Below are 24977 nucleotides of genomic sequence, written 5' to 3' on the forward strand. Positions count from 1 at the left end.
AAATCCCACATCAAATATAAAATGAGGGTCACTGGGGTATAAAAGGGTTCACACCATTTCTTCATTGTGAGGTGCCTTTTGTAGGATAAAATCTTGAGGCCAAGGGACCAAAGCGCCCATAACAAGTGGTATCAGAGGCAGCCCTAAACCATTCAATCCACGCTAACGCCTCGAGAGAGGTAGGCATGGTGGCTAACCTCCGTGACGAGGGCATCACAAGGTTGGGTGAGGGAGAATGTCACAGATCTAAGGAAGAGTCTTGAATCTCACATCCTACAAAACTGAAAAAATGAAATTCATTTATTTGATTTGATTAATAGATGTACCTTAGCAATTCGACATGGATCCAATATATTTTATCGAAACATGTGATGAAGAGATTTGCTTTGTCCACCGAACCCAATTTTTAGAAAAGAAAAAAGCACACATAATTTTCAATAACTTCTTGCTCCCTCTTCCCAAAATTCCATATTTATTTTTTGTTAATTTCCTAGCTTAGTGTGAGATAGAAATACACCTGTCTCGTCTTAATCTTAATAATGAGTGAATCAATGAATGAAAGTGGAAGAAATGAAGAATGAAAGTGGAAGAAATGAAGTTTAACTCCCCTTTTTATGTTTATGTTAGACCAATCACTTCTCGAAAGGATCAAAGCCAGCTCTAAACCATTCAATCCATGCCAACGCATCGAGGGAGGTAGGCAGGGTGGTCAACCTCCGTGACGAGGGCATCACAAGGTTGGGTGGGAGAGAATGTCACAGATCTAAGGAAGAGTCTTGAATCCCACATCCTACAAAACCGTGAGGTCGAGGGGCCATAACGGATAATACCTTACAAGGGTGTGAAACTGTGGCAGATAAACTGATCTAGGATGCCGGATGAGTGGATGCCCGGGTTCTAAAGCCGTGCAGGTCGAAGCTTAAGTCTCGGCCCATGACAAAATCACTTACCTGATACGCTAAATCAAAACTTAAGCAATAAATCACTCAATTCTCTTAATATCCTAATAATTTAAGAAATATTTAAAAATAAAAATTTATCCCAATAACATAGATTTAATAAGTCAAACCTTCATCGAATCATCTTAAGCAAATTGGGTTGTGTGGCAACCTTTTTGATGATTCGAAACTTTTTGAAAGTATTTTTTTTAGCATATAAAATAAATTTTCTTTTAATATAACAAAATACCTAAAATTAGATACAAAAATGAAATCAAGAAAGTAAAACATAAAAATCAATATCAATATAAATTTTTACAAACATTTAATTATTTTTACATTTTATAGTAATCATCTTTTGTAAATCTAGATATAATTTAATAGTCATTTAACAATATTAATAACAAAAAATTAACACAATAAAAATATAATTAAAAAAATAATAATAATAATATAACTAAAATTCATGTAATTTATAACTAAGTCAAATATTGGCTGAATACATTTTTTAAAATAATTAAAAATAAGAATTTTTAAATTCTAAAAATTTCACATTCTATGATTATTTGGCTTATTTTGAATCACAAAAACTCAAACATCCTGCAATTCCTAATGACAAAGGGAAGCACGAATTTAAAGTAGGGATGTAATACTACAATCTAGATTTTTTTTTGGCAAAATTTATTTCCTAAACCCTAAGTTTCGAAGGCTAAAACTTGATAACTTATCACAAACAGTTCAGATTTTTTTAGTTTTATATTCATGAGGCCTACTTTGGAGCTTTAATTCTCTTAGCCCATAAATCATCTGAACAAATTAATGGTAACATTAGAAAGTTCATATTTTTTAATTATCAAAAGCACCTAAAATTTGACCAATTCAATTACCGAAGTAAGAAGTTTCGGCAGCTCAAATTTGGGTCTCTATAATTGTCAAAAACCCAAAAATAAAATACTTGAAACATTAAATTTTCTTAAATGACTCAACTAATTGAAGTGCCACATATACCAGTGGAAAGGTCTCTTTGGTACCCACAATTTCACCAAATTGTCATTGGAAAGTAGTTTGAATAATTTTGAAAATTAAAAGATATAAAATATAGGTTAAAATTTATAAAAAATTGCACAAAACATGAAAATTCTAAGAGTTTTAAGCAAAATCATACCTTAATAAGAGATTTTTAGAATTGATTTACCCTTCCTCTTCCTCTCTTTTTCTTTTTCTTCTTCTCGAGGCTTTATTTCTCCCAAATCCCCAATTTCTTTTTATGACAGAAAAATAACACCGAAGATAAAACTACATGTATAATAAAAGGCATAATAATAAAATATTTTATTATAGATAAAAGTTTTATTGGGGCAAGTTTTTAATTATGGCAAAATATTGGCTGAAAAATAAAATTTTAAGAAATAAGTTTTTTTTTTTAAGACATAAATCATATAATATAATCAAATTCATAGGCTAATTTTGTGGGTATTGTCAAGGCTGCATTAATTTTGGTTGAAGTGATGATCTAAATCTAGTAATTGAGCAATGTCTGCTGCTTTTTCCTTTAATATATAGCACTTGTTCATTTGTAGATTTTTTTGAGATTGAGGACACTGCTCATCCTTTTGTTCCCTACTTGTCCATTCACGACTGGTCGTGGTATATGAGTTATAGCATAAGCTACTTTTCCATTTTAGTGGTCAAAATTCATGTTAAATTCATATTTAGCATTCTGCAGGCATTTCCTTCTTTGCATGTACGGGGCAATTGCTATTGGATTGATTCTTGCTGGAAGATTGAAAGAATTGAGAGTTGTATATATTTTAACAGGTATATCGATTTGGACTAAGGTTTTCTAGTTTCTTATTGATCGAAAGACTAAACTTTCCATGCCATTTTCTTTGTTTTTCCAGTTTATTATGGTATAGATAATTCTTTTAGCAGTTTAGCTCCTCATATTGTACAGGTGAGTGTCATTTATATTCTGTTATCTGAATTATTGCTAAGGTTTATTGCTTGATGTGAGGCTACAATTTTTGTTTTGAAACAACTATAGGAAGATTAACTTCCTATATTGTCTTCATTATTTTGGGTCTTGCAATTGATATTTTGAGTTTAATAAATTGTCTTTTGGTTTGTCGCAGTGGCTGTTGGGCTCATACAACACCCAAATTCTACTTATGGTGTTCATGGCTATAGTTTCTCTCTTATTGGCAGGTTTCTTTGCATGTCATGCTAATCTCTGTCTCAAAAACACCACGACAAACGAGGTGAGATCCATTTAGACGTTATTCAGTAGTTTGTTACCTTAATTTGCCAACTCAGCCTTGACCGAACATGAACCAGGAAATAGTTGGCAATTCTGATTAAGATGTTAATGAAACCATGAAACTAGAATCAAATACTTTCATCTGTCTGAAAATACAGACCTTCACGTGGCAAGACTACATAAGCTGGCAGAAGAAACTGAGTGAAGCCAAAGCAAGTACTGCAGCATAGAAAGCAAACATATCTGGGATGAGAAGCGAGGGAAAGCCTCAAGAGAGCAATTGTAAATCCTTCTTCAGAAGGTCCCCTCTAGAGGATACCGAAGGCGTTGCAAAGAAAAATGTGTATGATAAAGGATTCTTTCACAATGTCTATGAGGTCATTTTTCCAGTTTCAACAAGAGCATCATTTTTGCAGACCAAATCAAAATCTGGCTAAGATTGTAAATTGTTAATACCTATTCATTCACTTAGCTTTCACCTATGATCTCTGCTTACCACTGGTCATCATTTTGTCAGCCAGAACTTCAAGATGGATGATCACGTTCAAATCTCAAGAGTTGCATATGGAGCAAAGTCCATTGTACAGCTTCACTGGCTGTAGTATTATTGTTCAGGAAAAGGGTTACTGATACATCTTTTTGTGGTATTTCATACTTCATTTTATCATGGCTTATAACTGTTTGCTTTATTAACATAAGAATTCAGAGATACCAACCAACAGGACTAAGAGTAGGTGCTTCAATATGTTTGGATACCATTAGAACTTTGTCTGAGTATAAATTTTGTTATTTTTTTTCCCCTGAGATCTATGAAGTGATAATATTGCATTAATAAAACTAGCAATTAAGTCGGTCTTTCTTGATAATTGCAATTTCAACGTTCAGATGGTGGACAAGAGCATGTGAAATTGTGAATAATTTGCATTACAAGGAATATAAAAGCAAATTGATGAGTTAAAGTTAAAAAAATTAGCACTAAAATATTGCAAATTGCAATGTGGAACAGCTAAAAAGCTATAAAGAAAGGACTTTTTGCAATGTGATGAGTGATTCAATTTCTTTGCCATCGGCTTAAATAAAAAATCCTTAGCTTTAAAATATTGCAAATTGCAAATTGCAATGCAGAACAGCTAAAAAGTTATAAAAGAAAGGACTTTGGGCAATGTGATGAATGATTCAATTTTTTTTTCCATCAGCTTAAATAAAAAACATTTTTTGCAGTCTCTTTTGTATCAAAAGTTTCAAACTTACATATGATGATTTATGTATTTATGCTATTAAAATATTAAAATATATATATTTATATCATGTTCTATATGAAAATTATATATCACAATTTGTATTATTATGAAAATATTAAATATATTTTTTAAATTTATTAAACTTATATATAATTATTGTGAAAATTTTAAATCATATTACTTTTGTATTTTATTTTCATATTGTGTTTATATTAAATCATCCTATCATATTTTAAATTATCTATGTATTATATTTTTATGACATTGGTATTAAACTCGAAAATAAAATGAGAACAAAACATAATAAAAATTTAGGTACAAAAGTTATGAAGATGCTAATAATAACTGTTTGTAGAAATTAAAAGATATATCTTCTTTTAAGATTCTAAAATTTGTATTGGAAAGATATTAATTTAGATTAACGAGTTTATAAATTTTTATGTACTGATCAAGTTAATATGAATTGAAAGAAGCAACTCAAACACTACAGCTCATGCAATCGATGTGTTGCCTGATATTGATGCTGCTGCCAACCTTTCTCTAGCGTCAATTAAATTGACTGTCTCACCAAGGGTAGCGTCCAAACCTATGTTCTAATGAATCATTGGATCATTTCCCTTCCGATTGGAAGCCACTGCACCGTTGGGGTGCTACCCGGTGCGAACCAATGCGATAGAATCCAAATGAGGTTAGTGAGATAAAAACAATTAACAAACTAAAAATTATTTCTTTTCATTTTTTATGCTTCTTTTTTTCATGGCTTACGACTGTTTGCTTTACTAACATAAGAATTCAGAGACACCAACCAACGGAAATAAGAGTAGGTGCTTCATTATATTTGGATACCAATTGAAGTTTGTCTGCTTATGAATTTTGTTATTTTTTTTCCTAAGATCTAAGTTAAGTGATAATATTGTTTTAATAAAGCTACAGAAATTGCAGAGTTTAAGTTAAAAAAATTAGCACTAAAAATTGCAAATTGCATTGTGGAGCAGCTAAATATTTATTTATTAATTTGTTTTATATTTGGGTAGTGGATGTCATGGCTAAAAAGATGACCAACTAATTATGGGGATAGTCTTTCATTATAATTTGCTTGTAGCTTTCGTTGTCTTTATCTTGATAATGTATGACATTAACTTAATAAATTAAAAAAAAGTTATTAAAGAGTATAGAAAAGCATTATTATAGCAACTACCTAGCTTATTTGCTTGTAGCTGTCAATGTTTTTTTTTCTTTTTCCTCTTTATCAAGTTTTGTGGGTTTATTATTAAAAGTATTAATCCACATGATTTGTTGGCCAGTCACATTCTAAGATCTATGAAGTGATGATATTGCATTCATAAAGCTAGCAATTGAGTCGGTCTTTCTTGGTAATTGCTATTTCAACGTTCATATGGTGGACAAGAGCATGTGAGATTGTGAATAATTCGCATTACAAGTGTTGACATCAATTTTGTCCCCAAAAATAAAAATAATAATATTATACGAAATACAAAAAAATAAATACTAAAAAAATAATACAAAAAAAAAAAAGAAGAACAGTAGAAAAACAAAAAACAAAAAAAAAAAATCGAGGATGGCAATGGTGCCATCCCCGGCACCACTGCCACCAAGCCCACCACCCATCCCATACCCTGTTCATCCTATCCTACTACCAAAAAATACAAAAGAAATAAAGAGGCATGGGGCTCGTGTTTACATTCCGTGATCGAGCCCCATACCCTTCCCTCCAAACACGTATGGTTGGAGCTCTATAAATAGAGCTCCTAGCGAAGCCAAAACAGACAGAGAAGAAAGAGGGGAAGATTCTGTCAAAAATAAAAAAAAACTACAAAAAAAAACAGAAACCATAATCCTCGCCGAATCGACGAGGAACCCAGCACCAAGGAGGTACCTGCAACAAAAAAAGAAAGGTTATTAGTTTGAGTATTTTTTATTAAAAAAAAAAAGAGAAGAAGAACAGAAAACTTAGAACCTCGATCTACGTCGATCGAGGTTGTTTCCAGCAAAGAGGAGACCAGATATAGAAAGATCGCGTCGAAAGGAACCTCCTGGTCCCTTTTGAAGTTTCCGACCACCAACGACGGCGGACAAGACGGCGGTCGGCACGGTGCTTCGGTGGTCGGACGACGAGGGTTCCGGACCTCTGCCCAGAGCCCTTCTCACCTTTTTTTTTTTTTTCAGAAACAGAAAAATGAACTGAAACAAAAAAAAGAGACTGCTTTTATAAAGAAAGCATAAAAGTAAAACGACATCATTTTGAGCATAGGACCAAAATGACATCGTTTCAAGCATTAGAGGATCCGCACGTGGACCGAACCCGACCCGAGATCCTCGCAAATCGACCGGTCAACCCGCTTCAGCCACCCTCCAATCGGTTCGAACGAACCGTCAGTGAACCGGTTCGAACCGCTGGATCTCTCGAACTACCCATTGAACCGAACCGGTCAGACCGGTCCAGACCAGCGTTGATCGGACCGTTGACTGGTTTGGTTCAGGTAAAAAAAATTTTTTTTTTGAATTTTTTAATTTTTTTTATGTACATTAATATTTTTGTTATTTTAGGTATTTTTACATATTTATGCATGATAAGTTATTAAATTTGTTATGATAGATTTTTAATTGTTTTAATAATAATAAAATTGAAAACAAGTAATAATTAAAAATACATATTAAAAAATGCTAAAAAAATTATTATTATTATTTTCCCTACCTAGATGTTGGAGGGAATAAAAAATATTTTTCTAAAGAAATAATTTCACCTAGATGTTGGGGAATTATTATTAATAAATTTTCATAAAAAAATAAATATAAAAAAATTTTAAATTAATTTTTAAAAATTATTAAAATCGAACTTGCTTCGAAAATCCGTCTAGATGTTGGAGATTTTTAGAGATGTTCGTATTTTCTTAAAAACGAAACCTTAAACATTAATTTTTAATTTTCAAAATCCTAGGTTTCTAAAACCCCTAAAATCCAAAACCTTCTAAAATCCAAACCCCTAAAAATCTAAAATCTCTTAAATCCAAACCCTTAAAATTTCAAACCCCTAAAATTCAAACCCCAAAATCCAAAATCCCTAAAATCCAAACCCTTAAATCAAAACCCCAAACCACAAAATCCAAACCTTTAAACTCTTAAATTCAAACCCCAAAATCCAAAATTCCTAAAATTCAAGCTTTAAAACCCTCTAAACTTTAAAACCAAACCTTCAAAACCTATACTCAAGCCTTTACTCAAAATCTCCTAAAAATCCAAAGGACACGTATGAAAATTCTATTTGAAGCAATTTGTTCTTGAATGCCGCCTAGATGATGGGGTATTTAAAAAATTTTACTTCGTTAATCTTTTCACACGATTTCTTAATTCGCATTAATAATAAGATTAATTAATAAAATTATAATAATAAAATTGGGATCTTAAATATAAACAGTCACGCCTAAGCTCTGCCTAGATGTTGGAGAGTCGGGATGGTCTCATTATATTTAAGAATCCAACTCTTAAATTGCATTTCATTGTAAATGACATTCATTAGCATACATACGTTAGCATGTTATCATCGATAATTGATTGCATTATTCTCTCTTTAATTTGCTGTTCGATGATAAAATATTTTATAGTAAAAAAAAAGGAATAATACTAAAAAAAATCTTTTTGTGATATTATAAAATAAATTAAAAATAATATTTCAAAAGAAATAATTCTTGGTACTCTGCCTAGACGTTGGAGAGTCACTAACAATTAGTTTCTATAAAGATTGTTATTTTATTTTAAGGATTATTGTGTTAAATCTTAGGCGAAAAGAGCTATTTCAAATTCTGCCTAGATGATGGAGAATTTTAAGACAATTCTTTAACTTAAAGATTTTCTCAATAGTTCTAAATAAATATTTTAGCAAAATTTTATTTTTTTTCAAATGAAGGGAATTAGTGTTAAATTTCAAATTAAAATCGTTTTTATCCAACACCGAAAATAGCGTGTAATTAAATGGTACCAATTTATGGGCGTTGTGGGGGTGCTAATCCTTCCCCACGCGTAACCGACTCCCGGACCCAACCTAGTTTTTCGTAGATCAAAATTTATCTTTTTGATAAACTTTAAACCCGCTTTTATAGTTTTATTAAAATGATAAGCTTTTGGGTGGCCAATCACACCCTAACAAAGATTGGTGGTGACTCCCCCTATTTATTTCGATTTTAAAACTCTTTTACGTCTGGCGGTCCCAAACCGTTATGACAGCTTGGCGTCTTCGCTGGGGACTTTTGAGAGTCAGGCCAAAATTTTAATTATACGCTATTGACAATGGTTGGATTTAATTAATTTTATTTGATATTTAATTTAATTTTTTTATTCTATTTTTTGAAAACATTCATGTTAATAAATAAAATAAATTATGTGTTAGTTATTACTTCATTTGATTTTGTTTTTTGTTATGATTTATTCATGTTATTTTGATTAATACATTACCTTGCACACACTTTGCATATTCACTCGCATGCATGAGCTCTATACCCGGGCTCTATCCTTTTTAGGAGGAAATGAAGTAGCTACGCTCTCGTGAGGTGATAACCTCTGCATTTGCTAGCAAAATACTTTCACTCAGATTGAACATTTTCGTTAATAACCCATAATGGGTGAGGATCATGGAACCTCACTAGTCTATAATAGGCGATGATGTGAGAAATAGTCTGGGAACCTTTAGACATATAAATCTTAACCCAGCATATCGTGAGCCATAGGAAGCCTGCGTAGGATAGAGCCATGCCACCTTTTTAGAAAATTACCAAAAATTAGGACATTATACGTTATATTATTTTGTTGTATGGTTGTTATATTATTTTTCTTACTTGTTTGTTTTGAATTCTTGAGTCATTTTATTTTATTTTTTTATTTTATATATTCTTTGATTGTGTACATTATATTTGAATATGTGGTATTTATTTTAGGTCAATCATTGAAAAAAAAAGACAAAAGAACATTTTCAAAGATTAAGGATTTTTCTTAAATTCTTTGTTTATGGCCGAATAAAGACTAATTTTCAAGCATTATTTATTTCATTTTTGCTTTTCAAAAAAAATTGTATTTTATTTCATCCTTTGCATTTCATACATCATACATGTATCTCATCTCATGCGCATTATAATAAGATAATACGTGCATTTCATCACATCCATATCGATAGGTAGCACACGCATTTTACATCATGCACATGCATCCCATGCACTTCTTGATAAGTAGTTCATGCATTCTATCTCGTTACGTATCTTAAGGCAGTGTTTACCTTATTAAGCCAGCACAACACATGCATTGCATTTCATACATAAATATCTCATACATACAGTAGGTCCGTGCATTCTATACAAGTATGCTGCATTAGTCATAGGAATACATCTCATCATTCATGTAAATATGTCATTACATTTCATGCATATAAATTCATGAATGGTAAGGTCGTATGGAACAAACGTTGCATTTCATATCCCACTATCCCTGCAATATAATATTCCTTACATACACAGTCATGGTTGATAAAAATTTTCAAAGAAACAAGCTACAACAGCTTTATCATATTCAGAAGCTAAGTATGTAGCAGCAACTTCAGCAACTTGTCAAGCAATTTGGATTAGGAGACTTCTCACAAATCTTTGTCAAGTTCAAGATAGAACAACTAAACTTTTTTGTGACAACAAGTCAGCAATTGCTATGACAAAGAATCCAACATTTCATGGGAGAAAAAAGCACATCGACATTCGCTTTCATTTTATTCGTGACATAGTTGCAGATGGTGTAATCAAAATAGAGCATTGTGGAATGGATGAATAGTTGGCAGATCTTTTCACAAAAGCACTTTCAAGAGAAAAATTTTTCTACTTCAAATTACGTCTTTGAGTATGTGATTTTGAATCAAGAGGAATGTTGAAAAATGATTCAAAATTGAATTCACGTCTGGGCTCAAAGTATTGGGTTTTAGGATATAGTTGGTAGTAGATGATAGCTTTTAGGATTAGTGGGTAGTAGTTATTAAACATGGTTGAGTGATTTTTTATATTCAGTCACTTTCCTCACTTTTTCATTATCTGTTAATTGTTTTAGTATTTTTCTCTATTAATAAACCTATAAAAAGATTAGTTGAGTTTAATAAAAATGCAGAGTAATTTATTTTATAATTACCCAAAATTTGTTATTTCTTGTGTGTCGTGAATTAATTTTAAAAAACCTACCTCCTTCTCCAATAATATTGCGATGCACGAAACAGTTCGGAAGCTGTATTTTCAAAAGATGGTCTTTCTTCATAATTTTCAATATTCGGAATTCTAAGCAAATTGCAGTGTGAAATAGTTTCTTAATTTCTTCTTTTAATAGAAATGAAAATACTATAAGTATTTAAAAGAAGGGACTTCGCGCAATGTGATGACTGATTCAATTTCCTTGCCATCGGCTTAAATAAAAAATCCTTGCGCTTTATGTGAAGCCAGCAACTGGGCCAGTCTTTCTTGATAATTGCTATTTCAACGTTGAGATGATGGTCAAGAACACGTGAAATTGTGAATGTAAAGACGAATTGCTGAGTTGAAGTTAAACGAAAGGCCAAAAAGTTACAAAGAAAGACTTTGGGCAATGTGATGACCGATTCAATTAATCTTTGCCATCGGCTTTTATAAAAAGTCCTTGCGCTTTCTTCTCCATGCCCAAGTCTCTAACCTTTCTCTTGAACTGATCTTCATCTAAACAATTTCCATTCTTAACTTTCTGCTCAAACTCATTTGCTCACTCATTCCAAAAACCTTTTCCCCTGCTTCCCACCTTGCTGCTTTTGCCTTTTTCTAAGCTGGTTTTAGTCCCCTTGTTTTGTTTTTCCCCTTTGTTTTTCTCTGGTTTCCTCATTCATAGCTACTGGATATGAAGAAGAGTCTGTCCAAGCCATTTCTTGTCTTCTCTATACCCAAAGCTTCAACCTTTCTCCTGAACTGATCTTTCTCTAAAACAATTTCCTTTCTTAACTTTCTGCTCAAACTCAGTTGCTCATTCATTCGAAAAACCCTTTCCCCTACTTCCCACATTGCTGCTTTTGCCTTTTTCCAACCTAGTTGTAGTCCCCTTGTTCTGTTTTCCTCTTTGTTTATCTCTGGTTCCCTCATTCATAGCTGCTGGATCGGAAGACGAGTCTGTCCAAACCATTTCTTGTCTTTACCCATAACTGATTACATATATTGCTTGCTGTCAATTATCTTTTTTGTCGATTCCTCTCCTGTTGTCTTTGTTTTGTTCTTTTATTTGCTTTGCTGGTCTGGTTGACACAAAGAAAAAAACCAAAAAAATGGAAGCCATCGCTACTGGAGCTGCATCCAATCTTTCTTCGGATGCTGCGAAAGGCATCTTCCAAGAAATCAGACGTCATATGAGGTATGTGATCATCTATAAGAAGAATGTTGAGAAGTTTGAGGAGAAAATGAAGATGCTGTTGGCGAAAAGAGAAAGTGTGCAGAAAGATATCGAAGCTGCAGAAAGGAACGCGGAGGAGATAAAACCAGACGTCGAGCTTTGGTGCAGCAATGTGGACAAGGTATTCGAAGACGAGGTGAAAAGTGTGAAGGATCTTCAAGACAAAGCAAAGAGCAAGTGCTTCATAGGCTTATGCCCCAACATCAAGTCTCGCTACCAAGTTAGCAGGAAAGCTGAAGAAGTTGTCGCGGCTTTTAATGAACACCTTCAACAAGGTGAATTCAACAGTGTTTCATGCCCTGCTCCTCCTCCAGACATAGTGGATGCAACTCCTAAAGATTTTGAGGCCTTTGAATCAAGAGCGAAGGTATTTAAAGACATAATGGAGGCATTGAAAGATGGTACTACCAACTTGATAGGGGTGTATGGGATGGCTGGTGTGGGCAAAACCACGCTAGTCAAAGAAGTTTATAGACAGGCCAAAGAAGACAAGTTATTTGATTCGGTGACTATGGCATTTGTGAATCAGACTTCTGAACTTCAAAAAGTTCAAGATCAACTTGCAGCTTCTTTGGGTCTAAAATTAAAAGGAAAGGATGTGGTGGTTAGAGCAGCCCGATTACGCGAAAGATTGAAGAAAGAGAAGAAGGTTCTCGTTATTTTAGATGATATATGGAAGAAACTAGATTTGAATGATGTGGGCATTCCATTTGGAGATGAAAATAAGGGATGCAACATATTGCTCACTTCAAGAGATCTAAATGTTCTAAGGAATGAGATGGATGCTCGAAAAAATTTTGCAATATCTGTTTTGGAAGATAAAGAAGCTTGGGACCTGTTTAAGAAGATGGCTGGAGACGATGCTGAAAGTCCTGAGTTGCGATTGACAGCAATTGAAGTAGCCAAAAAATGTGCAGGACTGCCTGTCGCCATTGCAACAGTTGCAAGGGCTTTAAGAAACAAAGGCTTATTTGCGTGGAATGATGCTTTGAGAAAACTACAAAGGCCTTCCCCAACAAACTTCAAAGGAATACCAGCACATGTTTATTCAGCCATAGAGTTGAGTTACAACCATTTGGAAAGAGAAGAACTCAAACAGACATTCTTGCTTTGCGGGCTGCTAGGTCACAACGCTTTCATTAGAGACTTGCTGAGATATACAATTGGTTTGGGTTTATTTCATGGTGTCAACGGAGTGGAAGAAACAAGAGATAGATTGTTGACAGTGGTGAGTGAACTCAAATCCTCTTGTTTGTTGCGTGATAGTTACACAAATGTGCGTGTTGATATGCATGATCTTATTTGTGATGTGGCCTTAGCAATCGCTTATAGGGACTACAACGTGTTTGCACTAAAAGACGAAGATGATCTGGAAGATTGGCCTAATGGAGAGACAATGGAAAAATGTACCATGATTAGTTTGAGATATGCTAATATTAGCTATTTTCCCAAAGAGTTGAAGTGTCCGCAACTTGATCTTTTTCTTCTGTATAACGAGGATCATTCCGTGGAATTGCCAATCAACTTTTTTAAGGAAACACTAAATCTTAAAGTTTTAGATTTGACTGATATGCAATTTCAGTCCTTACCTTCCTCAATTAGTCTCCTAACAAACCTTCGGACTTTGTGCCTAGACCAATGTAATTTGGGAGATATTGCTGGGGTTGGTGAGCTAAAAAATTTAGAAATTCTTAGCCTTTTCGATTCGGATATTGAAATGCTACCTAAGGAAATTGGGGAATTGATCAAATTAAGGTTGTTAGATCTCAGTGATTGTACCAGACTCAAAATAATTCCAGCAGGGGTCATATCGAGTTTGTCTAGATTGGAAGAATTGTATATGGGTAACAGTTTTGTTCAATGGGAAGTAGAGAGGCAGGCCAACCAACAAAGCAATGCTAGTCTTGCTGAATTGAAGCTTTTGTCTCGTCTGACCACTTTAGATGTTCACATTCCTGATGCCAAGATTATGCCAGCGGACTTGTTCTGCAAGAAGTTGGAAAGATACAAGATTTTCATAGGAAAAGAATGGGATTGGGTTGGTGAGTGTAAACACTCAAGGACATTGAAACTCAAGTTAAATACAAGTGTTGATGAGTTAGATCATGGATTCAAAATGTTTCTAAAGAAAACTGAAGATCTATATTTAGATGACATGAAAGGTGTCAAGATTGCACTGCATGAGTTGATGGATGAGGAAGGCTTTCAGCGGTTGAAGAATCTCCATATCCAAAATGGTTCGGAGATCGAATATATCATTAGTGATGATGGTGCAGCTTATAAAAATGAATTTCTTCAATTGCGATCCTTGACACTTCATGGTCTACCACGGCTCATTAGCTTTTGCTTTGAAAACGGAAGAGGCTCTAATTCTTCATGTCAAAATCAGTTACCGCTTTTTAGTGAAAAGGTATGTTTTTCTTTTACGTCAGTTGCTATGTTTTTGCTTTAAAAAAAATGAATAGAAAGAAAAAGGCAAAAAATTAAAAAATTAAAAAAATCAATGATGGATGGAAAACAAAAGAAAAAAAGGAAAAGGCATCTAATAAGTGAAGTCTTAACAAATATCCAAAATTTGAAGTAGTCTATTTTCAAGGACTTTTGAGCTTTTAGGTTTATTAATTAATGAGGTTTCAACCTTTCATTCATTGATAGTGTATTGAAATATATACTCTAATAATATATCAAATATAAATCCTTTTTGTTTAAATGCTCATTCAAATGCATATCATGTTGGTCTCATGTCCGATTTTCTCTAAAACTATATATACTCTCAAATGGAAGCCTTTGTGATTGATAATGAGGCCATGGCCTGAATGTGGATGCTCTATTGTCCAGAGGCTAAGTGTCAGAATTAAAATTCAATCATAGTTTGCACATGATTTTTCACTTGATAATTTAACATTTTATTTCAATTTTGATTTTTTTAATAAATAGAAATTGATAACGTAAGTTAGTGACTATTATTAATCTGATTTTAATCTAAAATTGACCGGAATAGTCATTTAGATCTTGGAAAAAAAATTGATAACACTAAATCACTTTATCTTGTGAGGGGAAATAATTTCTCTCTTAATGTATTGCATGCCGTTGCATTGATAGACATCATTCGTTGGTTTTTATTGCTACATGTTATACTAAAAGACTAGCCTTTTTCTAATAATGTAGTGTAATTACATTAATGTAGTTGGCGTTCCCTTGCTTGGAGAGCCTTCGGTTGTCCTCAATCAATGTTGAAAGGATATGGCACAACCGGTTTTCAAATGTATCTGACTATGGCACTCAAAATCTAACAAGTTTGACTATTGAGGGTTGCGACAACTTGAAACAGCTATTATCATCTTCTATGGCCAGAAGTCTAACGCATCTTGAATGCTTTGAGATAGTTGAATGCAAATGCTTAAGACAGGTGATATTTGCAGAGGATATAGAAGAAGCAGACAAAGCTAAGATTTCATTTCCTCAATTAAACTCTCTAAAGATAAGCAAGCTTCAACATCTTATTGGGTTTTGTTCAGAAAGTTATAATATTGAATTCCCATCCTTGAAGCTTCTGGAGATAGAGCAATGTCCTCAGTTGCGGGGATTCATATATAAATCTACAATGGAGGATAACCAGCATTTCTCTCCACAAGCTCTCTTCGATGAAAAGGTAGATTTATTGTTATAAAGTTCTGTACGATACTTTTTTTTTTTTTTATATCCTTATTCTTGGAACTAATTACTCTTGCACGTTACGCATAGGTTGCGTTCCCAAGTTTGAAGCAACTGATTATTTCTTGGTTGAGAAATATGAAGATGATATGGCACAATGAACTCTCTGTAAATTCCTTTTGCAAATTGGAAAAAATGGTAGTTGAACACTGTAATGAGCTCTTTACCATTTTGCCATTTGATTTGTTGACTACATTTGAACAACTGCAAACTCTACAAGTATCTAGTTGTGGTTCTATGGAACATATATTTGAACTCCAAAGGTTGAATGTGAATGAAACACATGTTGTGGCTACTCAACTAAGAAAATTGCATGTTCGTAATCTACCAAAATTGAAGAATGTTTGGAACGAGGACCCCCAAGGAATTTTAACATTTCAAAATCTAAAAGAAGTAGTTGTTAGGAACTGTTGGAGTCTGAAGAATGTGTTTCCAGCCTCAGTTGCCAGAGTTCTTCCACAACTTAAAGATCTTACAGTAGATAGATGTGCAGTAGAGGAGATTGTTTCAAAAGCGAAAGGATGGGAAACGAGTGTAACTAATTTTAAGTTTGATCAAGTGTCCTCCCTTGTGCTATGGAACCTGCCAAAACTCAAATGTTTCTATCCCGGGATGCATACAACGAAGTGGCCAATGTTAAAAAAGTTGAAAACATACCACTACAACAAACTGAAGATACTTGACATCGGTTGTCTTAATTTGCCAGATATGGGTGAGGACGACCAATTGGACTCTCCGATCCAACCACCACTTTTCTTAGTTGAAAAGGTATGAACTTCGGATCACACTTAAAATGCTACCTAGTTGTAATAATACCATGTACCTGATTTTTTTTTATTGGTCATTTACTTCAAATTTGAATTTTATCATTTCTCTAAATTTTCTAAATTTGGGAAAAGTCTTATAAGGGAAATTCACCAGCTTTTTAGACTTTAAGTAAGGAGACACAGGCACCTCTGTTCCAATTAGCCAAATGCTTAGATGCTGTAATGTTTCTTTTGGTAGATAAATTTTCCATTTTCATTCAAAAATTACAAACTTGCAATTGATTTTTCTTTGGTTTTGTAGGTGGTTCCCAAATTAGAAGAAATGTCTTTGACCAGTGATGACATTGCAATAATATGTGATAGCAAAGTTCCCGAAGGCCTTTTCCATGAAATAAAAGTTCTTTATTTGCTCTGCTACCATGATATATCTGCTATTTTTCCAACTACCTTCCTTGAAAGATTCAAAAATATGGAAAAGCTTGAGATTTGTTGTTGCAACTTTAATGATTTATTCTCCTACGAAAGAGGTGTTGGCAAGGGGACAAATGCTCTAACACTTTCGCCATTTAGAAACTTAAGACTGAGTGGCCTTCATTATCTAAAACACATGTGGATGCAAGGGTCACGACTTGACTACATTCTTCCCAATCTAGAAACACTTGAAGTTTGCTTTTGTGGCAGTATGATTAGTTTAGGGCTGTCCTCAACACCTTTTCAAAATCTCATGACTTTGGATGTTTGGGAGTGTGGAGCAATGATAAACTTAGTTACATCCTTAGCAGTCCAAAGTTTGGTCCAACTAAAAAATTTGAGGATAAAAAACTGTCTTTCAATGAAAGAAATTGTTGCAAATGAGAGAGATGATGAAGCAACCACTGACATTATTTTCAATAGGTTGGAATGTTTGGAGCTTCGACATTTACCAAGCCTTAAAAGCTTTTGTTCTGGCGATCACACATTTGGATTCCCATCTTTGGACCAAGTAATAATGAGCCACTGTCCTGAATTGGAGATCTTTTGCAAGGGAGATTTAAATACACCAATTTTGCAAAGAATAAAAGTAATTAGAGGTGAAGATGAGCAGGTACTTTGGGATGGTGACCTTAATATTACCGTCCAACAGTTGTACACCAAAAAGGTACTTCTTGATTTGCAGAATTTTTTTAATCTTCGAAATAAATGTCCTTTTAGGCTAGCTTTTTATTGGTGGATGTTATTTTCAATGATTTATTATGAATTTTGAGAGGGTTTAATTCTACTTAAGTCTTATAATTTTCTTTTTTTTTTCTTTTTTTTGGTAATAATTGTTGTCATAAATTGGATTTGGTAGGGTGACTATGAAGGAATAGAGTTTTTGGTGCTCTCTGACGCTTCTAAGGCAATAGAGATATGGAGGGATAATCTTCAAAAAAGTTTAGATTTCAAAAATCTTAAAATTTTGGAAGTTTGTGGATGTAACAGCTTGAAATTCATATTCACCACTTCCATGGCTTTGGATCTTGTGCAATTGATGCGGATGGAAGTAAGAAATTGTGCGATGATGGAGCAAATTATCACAAATGATGAAGCAGAGGTAGCAACAACAAACACAATCATGTTCCCTTCTCTTAGATCCATAATTCTCGAGTCATGTTCAAACTTAAGAAGTTTTTATTTGGGGCATGATATAGTGGAATATCCATCTTTGACAGTACTTATAGTAGAAGATTGTCCAAAGATGGTTGCATTCACAACTTCGTCTCCAAGAGAGCAGAATATAAAGACTATTGGTATTGCACCATTTTTCAGTGATAAGGTTAGTTTTTGTTTGTGCGTATTGTTCTTCACATAGCAAATGATTCTAAGATGATGTTTGTTAGATTTAACAAATTCAAGGCCAAAAATAAAATGCTAAATTTATAGTTTTGAAGATTTAAGCATTGAATTGTCATATAAAAATGATTGGTGTGCTACTAAAGGTTGGAGGCTTTTTTATTGAATCGTTTATATAAAAGAGAGATGGTTTTAGAGTTATTTTGAATTAAAAAAAGTTTGAAAAGAAAAGAATAAATTATAAAAAAATATTATAAGAGTATTGTAATTAAATAATTTTTAAAAAAAAATTAATTTAATATATTAAGTAGCTAAAAAGTACTTAAGATTTTCGGCATTTTTTGTTAAAATCTTTTATCAAGTTTTTTTGAAATGAAATATCAAACACATTAAAAAAATAAATCATTGAAAATTTTCAATTTTTTTTTGTTTTGAAAATTTTGAAATTTTCAACATTTTGAAAATTTTCAATAAATTATCATAAAATTTGACCAAAAGAAATATAACTCACCTTCTAAGTTCAAAGTAATTTTTTCTTGGATGTTAGTTTCTTATTTCATGATGGTATCTTTATTTTTATCGTTATTTTATTTATAAATCTATTAATTTCAAAAGTTTAAATTGTGAACAACTTATTATTTTTTAAATTAACTATTTTATCCTTAATTAATGATTTTTTAATATTGGCTATTTTTTGTTATTTATTAACATTGAAAACTTTATATAAATAAACTTTATCCTTAATTGATAATTTTTCCTATTTATTTCCTTATAAATCTTAAATTTTGTACCAAATTAAATTATTTTTAATAAAATTTAGTTTTTATTCTTTTAAATCATTAAGGAGTTTAAATGTGTATGAGATTTATTATTGCTATATAATAAGCCACAAATGGATTGTTTGATATACTCTAATTGAATTAGATTTAAAATGATTATTGCTTTTCAACTTTACATTATTTTTCTTTTTTAGGGCTGATTATTTTCATATTATTTAATGTGATATTGCTATTAAATTTGGATTATTTTTGTCATTTTAGATATTGATTTGGTAACTATAAAAGATAAAACAATTAAAATATGAATTTAAATTTTCTATTATGTTTCTGTTCCCAAAAATATTAATGAAACATTATGATATTTATTTGATAAATGATATGACTTTATATATATATATATATACATATCTTAAAATACTGATTTAAATTTATTTTAGGTCTCCTAACATATAAAAATAGCCAATAAATTTTAAATGGCTTAATAAATTAATTTTATTGTTCTTTCTTTAAACGAATTTAACAAAATAAGCAAAACATAATATTAGAAAGCCATATAACGAAATCACAATTTTACATAATTCATAGAATATGAATATTATTAAAAAATATGAATTGATAACTGCACAAATTATTCAATGACCCATTTAAATTTATTTATAAGTAGTTTATCTATTATATAGCACACTCTAGCTTCGTGTTTGTCTTTCTTTTTTCTCCTTTCACATGCGAGAGGATAATAACAAATTAAAAAATATCGAATTTTAATATTAATTTAGACTTTTAATAGTGAGCAAAAAAATTTATGGCTTTGATAAGTTAATCCATAAAAAAATCAATTATCGAAAATAATGTAACAAATTTCTAGTGTAATAGATGAGAAATACCTTTAATTACCTCAATTTGTATATACATTTTAAGTACTTATTGTTTTATGATTATTGTTATTACAATTATCCTATTCTGTAATTCAATTAGTAGTTTTTAATGCTCTTAGAATCCTTTGGTTATGCTTGTAGCTAGCTCTTCTTTTCTTCATTAATTTCATCTTTCTTAAATTTTTGTTAAGATTTGAAATTGATACTTTTACTCTTCTTTTGTGTATCTTGTTGAGCTAGTAGTATAATTTATTTCTCCTTATTAATGCAATCAAATAAATTTTTTGTAGGTGGTATTCCCTAACTTAAGAGAATTGGTAATCATTGGCAGTGGATATTGGACAACGATATGGGATGATAAACTCACATTTGGTTCATTTTGTGAACTAACTGTCCTTATAGTGAAAAATTGTGAAAGTCTTCTGAATATTTTCCCATTTCAAATGATGAAAAGACTGGACAAACTTGAATATCTTGAAATAGTGAAGTGTGAATCTTTGGTAGAAGTAATTGGACTTGATCATGGACTCAATTCCAATGAATCAACCACTATGTTTATATTTCCTAAAATAAGAGACCTGTTACTTCATTGGCTACCCAAATTGAAGAATTTCTACTCTAGGTTGCATACTACAAGATGGCCATCCTTAAAACAATTGGAGGTGAGAGGATGCGACAATGTGGAGATATTAGCTAGGCAGCATCTGAACTTTCCGGAAATATTTGCAGAGAGTCAATTGGAAATTATACCTTCTCAACAACCCTTGCTTTGGGTCACTGAGGTATGAACCCCTAATATCTATATAGAATGTAAGCACTTAAGGTTTGTTGGGTATAATTTCGTATTTTTAGTTTATATTTTTTTTTAATTGTCTTGAACACATAGAACATGTTTGGTAAGTAATTTTGTTATACATGAAAAGAAAATACTTAAATTGTTTCATATATAATAATTCAATATACAAAATAAAATTTTAAGAATTAATTAAAAATAATATTGTATTTATTAAATAAAATTGTATTATTTGCATAATATTATTTGATACTATTTAATAGTAATATTGAATATTACTATTTAATCATATTAGAATTTAATGTCCTTTAAATAATATTAAAATTAAATATATTAATAAATAATAAAATTAGAAAATACTAATTAAAGTAATATTAGAAAATAATAATTATATAAATATTAAATAAAATTTTTAATATTAAATTTTTTATATTTATATGAATTAATATAATTCTAAGTGATGTATTCTATAGAAATATGAATCCATAATCAATTATTGAAAATTCAATAACATTTTCTATCGATTGTTGAATTTTCAATGCTAAATTATGGATTAAAGTCTTTTTGTACAAATAACAAAGGATTTTGATCTTCTAAAATGTTTAAAAAGTTAATCATTAGGATTGCAAGTAAAATATTTCACATGCATAGTAAATTTCATCCGTGATCTTTAATTTTTTATTTTGATTCCACTATCGCCATCAGGCGTCTAAGCCAAAAAAAGCTTTTATTATGTAACATGCCATGTGGACATTACTTTTGCATATCATGTGATCTTATCTTTTTTCCCATTTGTTAGTAAAAAATGTAAAATATAATCAAAATGAAAATTTAAAAGGTTAGGAATCTAAATAGAATAATTCAAAAGTTAGGGGTGGGATTAAAATTAAACTAAAAATTAGAAACCATGGATGAAATTTACCGATTCAAAATCTTTGTTTTTGTTTAACGTATTTCTTTTTTTCAATTCTTAGGATACATTCCCCAATGTAAAAAAGTTAGTTTTGGAAGCAAATACCAAGTTGACACATCTTTCGGAGGAAGAATACCAAGTTGGAGAGGTTTTCAGTAACCTGGAAACTCTAGAAGTGTCGAAATGTGACAAATTGAAGAATTTAGTGCCATCCTCTATGTACTTTAAAAATTTGACAAATCTGCAAGTGTCGAATTGTCACGGGCTTAAGAATTTATTAACACTCTCAACGGCAAAAAGCATGGTGGTACTCACAGAAATGAGTATTACTGATTGCCAAATGATAGAAGAAATCATAGCTCGTGGAAGTGATGATTTGATGGATGGCATCGTGTTCTCCCAACTGAAGACTTTGGAACTTGGTTGTCTTCCGAGCCTATCAAGCTTCTGCTCAGGGAATTATGCCTTTGGATTTCCTTCCTTGGAAGAGTTAATAATGAGACAGTGTCCAAAGATGGAAATTTTCACTACGGGAGGGTTGAGCACACCAATGCTGCAGGGAATACAATCAGCTGAAGGTGAATATCTCGGGCATTGGGAAGGCAACCTCAATGCCATTGTTCAACAGTTGTTTACAGAGAAGGTATGCATCAATTCTAATGATTTCCTTAACATTGTTACATTGTTTTATGTGCATGATCATATTCCACTTGAATTGCGACATTGCCCGATTGTTGGCTTTCTAACTTTCCATATTGTACATTCTGTTAATGGTTATATGACTTGTAAGAATGTTGTAACAATAGATTTTTCTGCTTTTTGGTCCCCTTAAAAAATTCATTGATTCAAATGCAGCAAGATTTACACCAGACATTTATGCAGACATATCAGCAAGTAAGGCACAAATACAGACAGTTTGATATGTCTGCCAATGCAACTGATCACATTATAGAGTTTTGATTAAGTTAAAATTTTCTAGTTAAAACCTTTTGTTCTTATTTGGTGATTGAGAAAATGAAAAACAAAAGCAGCAGACAAGTTCTTATCATGTGCATGCTTCTCTAGTACGGTCATTCACGTGTTCTTTTTTTTTTTTTTTAATCAGCTAAAGGGTGGAAAGGTTTTCATGCATTAAGGAATATATATACTGTGTGCAGGTTTTTCCAAGCTTGGAGGATTTGGAACGGTCCTCAATCAACATTCAGAGAATCCGGCATAAAAAATTTCTGGCAACAGCTGCTTCTTGTGCTCAATATTTAACATGCTTGACTATCGAGGGGTGTCACAATTTAAACTGTCTATTTTCGTCCTCAATGATGGAAAGTTTTGTGCAACTCAAGATTCTTAACATTGAGAATTGTGAGAATGTAGAAAAAGTAATCTTGATAGATGAATTTGCCAAAGAAGAACTGATGAAACAAAAGTTGTTCCATAAACTAGAATTCCTATTGCTCAAATACCTTCCCAAACTGACGAGATTCTGCCACGGAAGTTACCTTGAATTCCCCTTGTTGAGAATTGTTAGGATAGAGAGTTGTCTTACATTAGATACGTTCGTCTCTGATGCAGAAGGAAACAACTCAGAGATTGCCTGTCCAACTCTTTTCAATGAAAAGGTGATAGTGATACTCTATTACTTTGTTTTCTCTGTATCATTACTCTCTCTCCATTAATCTTACCTTAAATTCTATGCAATTATTGACACAAGCAAACAAATTTCATAGGTGGCATTCCCTTGCTTAAAGGAATTGAGCATCATAGGTGCGGGAAACTGGAGAAAGTTATGGCATAACGAGTCAACCAACTCCGTGAGGATTCATTTTGCAAATCACTAAATCTTCTGTAGGTGTTTGATTGTAAAAGACTTGAATACTTTTTTTCATTTAAATTTGTGAGACACTTGAGGCTCAATCATGTTCCTTCAGTTGAAGTGAGAAATCAGATGGTGAGTAAGTCTTTTACTTCCATAACCTTCATTTGTTTTTTCACGCACACTTCGTTGTTAACCATTTACCAAATTTTATAGGTTCAGAAATGAATTTTGATGCATACATATGTTGGGATCTACCCTGAATCACCTGTCAGGAGTTTAAGCCAGTCAAAGAGCACTTAGCTACCTTGTTTAAACATAGCGGCTATGGCATTCCATGACAACTTATAACCAGGGCGATACCTTGAATAGCTTTCACCTCCATTGAAGAGGTGCACCAAATGCAATTGCTTTGCAGAGTAGAATATTGTAATTATGCCCTTGGATTCCATTCCTTGGAAGAGGTTATTGAGAGAAACTGTCCAAAAATGAAAATTTTCTGCAGAGGAGAGTTACCTTATCCAAGTTTGCTGAAAGTGCAATTTGCTGAAGATAAAGAGCGTTGGGATGGCAATCTAAAACACCACCATGGAACAAATTTTCAGAGCAATGGTATATGTTTATTCAGATACTTTTTTTTTCAAAATTTAGGAATTTTTTATTTTTTTGCTTCTACACTCTGTTAAAGCTAACGTTCTAAATACTTGCAATTTGCTGAATTAATTATGATTGCTTCTCTATGTTCTTAGAGGTAATTGCAGACTAGTTAAATTTAATCTTTCTGAGAAGAATTCATGGATTTAGTTGATGGATAACTGTTTTTTAGCAGACAACAAAACTACATATATAGGATGGAGTAGACACACCTGCATTCTTTATCTGGAAATAAAGATTATTATTATTGAAATGAAGATTTGATGCCCATTCATAAAAGTTTACAATTCATAGTAACATTTTTACAGAATGGAAGATTATAGCCATGCAATGAGTATTAATCTGATATTTTAAATATTTTATTTAGTTGCATATTCAAAATATAATGGTTGTATATGTCACCTTGTTTATAGAATTCTCTGAAAATATGTGGTTCTTTTAACAGTGTTTGCTTTCACTTTTATCATGATGTTATGTTTACAGAATGTCCAGAATTCTATAGCAGAGGAAGGTTGTCTGACACATTTTCAAGCTGAATAAAAACAATATTTTCTATGATTTTGAGAGAAGTGCTTCGCCTCATGTTCTTTTGAGAATTAAAGGTATTCTTTTGCAAAATTTCGTTTGTCTTCTCATATTGTCACAATTTCTTTATAGTTAGCGTGGTGCTTCCTTGTTTCAGGATTAATGGAGCACTCCTCTGCTCTACCACCAACCTTGTCAAAGCTGCCATATTCCTATCTCACTACCCACCAATGTTTGTTTTTAAATTTTTGCTATTTTCGAGTGATTTGGATTTTTCTGTATTGATTTCTAGGTACCTTAACAGTAGTTTGGATGTTGATCTTCTAAAAGATCTCTTTTACGACTATTTATTTTGAGACACCTTGCATGTTATTAATCTTTCTTGTGTTCCTGTTATGGCTACTGTCAATAGATGGCTGCCATAGACTTCAAATTCTAAGTTATTATTTCCTC

At 32.2% G+C, this 24977-nt stretch overlaps 1 protein-coding gene and 1 long non-coding RNA gene across 2 annotated transcripts; both read left to right on the forward strand.

Annotated features, from left to right (window-relative positions):
* Positions 1 to 2415: 2415 nt before the first annotated feature.
* On the forward strand, positions 2416 to 4294 carry LOC149510793 (uncharacterized). The gene is made up of 4 exons (XR_016335084.1): positions 2416 to 2756; positions 2840 to 2892; positions 3144 to 3196; positions 3354 to 4294. It is a non-coding gene; the product is annotated as an uncharacterized LOC149510793 (long non-coding RNA).
* A 6774-nt stretch (positions 4295 to 11068) lies between these two features.
* Positions 11069 to 24896, forward strand: LOC111280522 (uncharacterized). Its single transcript, XM_089756818.1, has 12 exons — positions 11069 to 14292; positions 15070 to 15534; positions 15627 to 16364; positions 16665 to 17501; positions 17694 to 18158; positions 20120 to 20611; positions 21597 to 22178; positions 22693 to 23151; positions 23260 to 23480; positions 23562 to 23957; positions 24483 to 24601; positions 24682 to 24896. Exons 1-9 carry the CDS (start codon positions 11758 to 11760, stop codon positions 23368 to 23370), a joined length of 6684 nt encoding a protein of 2227 aa, XP_089612944.1. The 5' UTR covers positions 11069 to 11757; the 3' UTR covers positions 23371 to 23480; positions 23562 to 23957; positions 24483 to 24601; positions 24682 to 24896.
* The last annotated feature ends 81 nt before the right edge of the window (positions 24897 to 24977 follow it).

The sequence above is a fragment of the Durio zibethinus genome, chromosome 28, assembly GCF_047325235.1.
Source record: "Durio zibethinus cultivar Kanyao isolate XHJ-2024 chromosome 28, ASM4732523v1, whole genome shotgun sequence".
Lineage (NCBI taxonomy): Eukaryota > Viridiplantae > Streptophyta > Magnoliopsida > Malvales > Malvaceae > Durio > Durio zibethinus.

Coding starts and splice junctions, on each gene's coding strand:
- LOC111280522 (XM_089756818.1), top strand. CDS start 11,758: ATGGAAGCCATCGCTACTGGAGCTGCATCCAATCTTTCTTCGGATGCT. Junction 20,612..21,596: donor CCTTGCTTTGGGTCACTGAG/GTATGAACCCCT, acceptor TTCAATTCTTAG/GATACATTCCCCAATGTAAA. Junction 23,152..23,259: donor CAACTCTTTTCAATGAAAAG/GTGATAGTGATA, acceptor CAAATTTCATAG/GTGGCATTCCCTTGCTTAAA.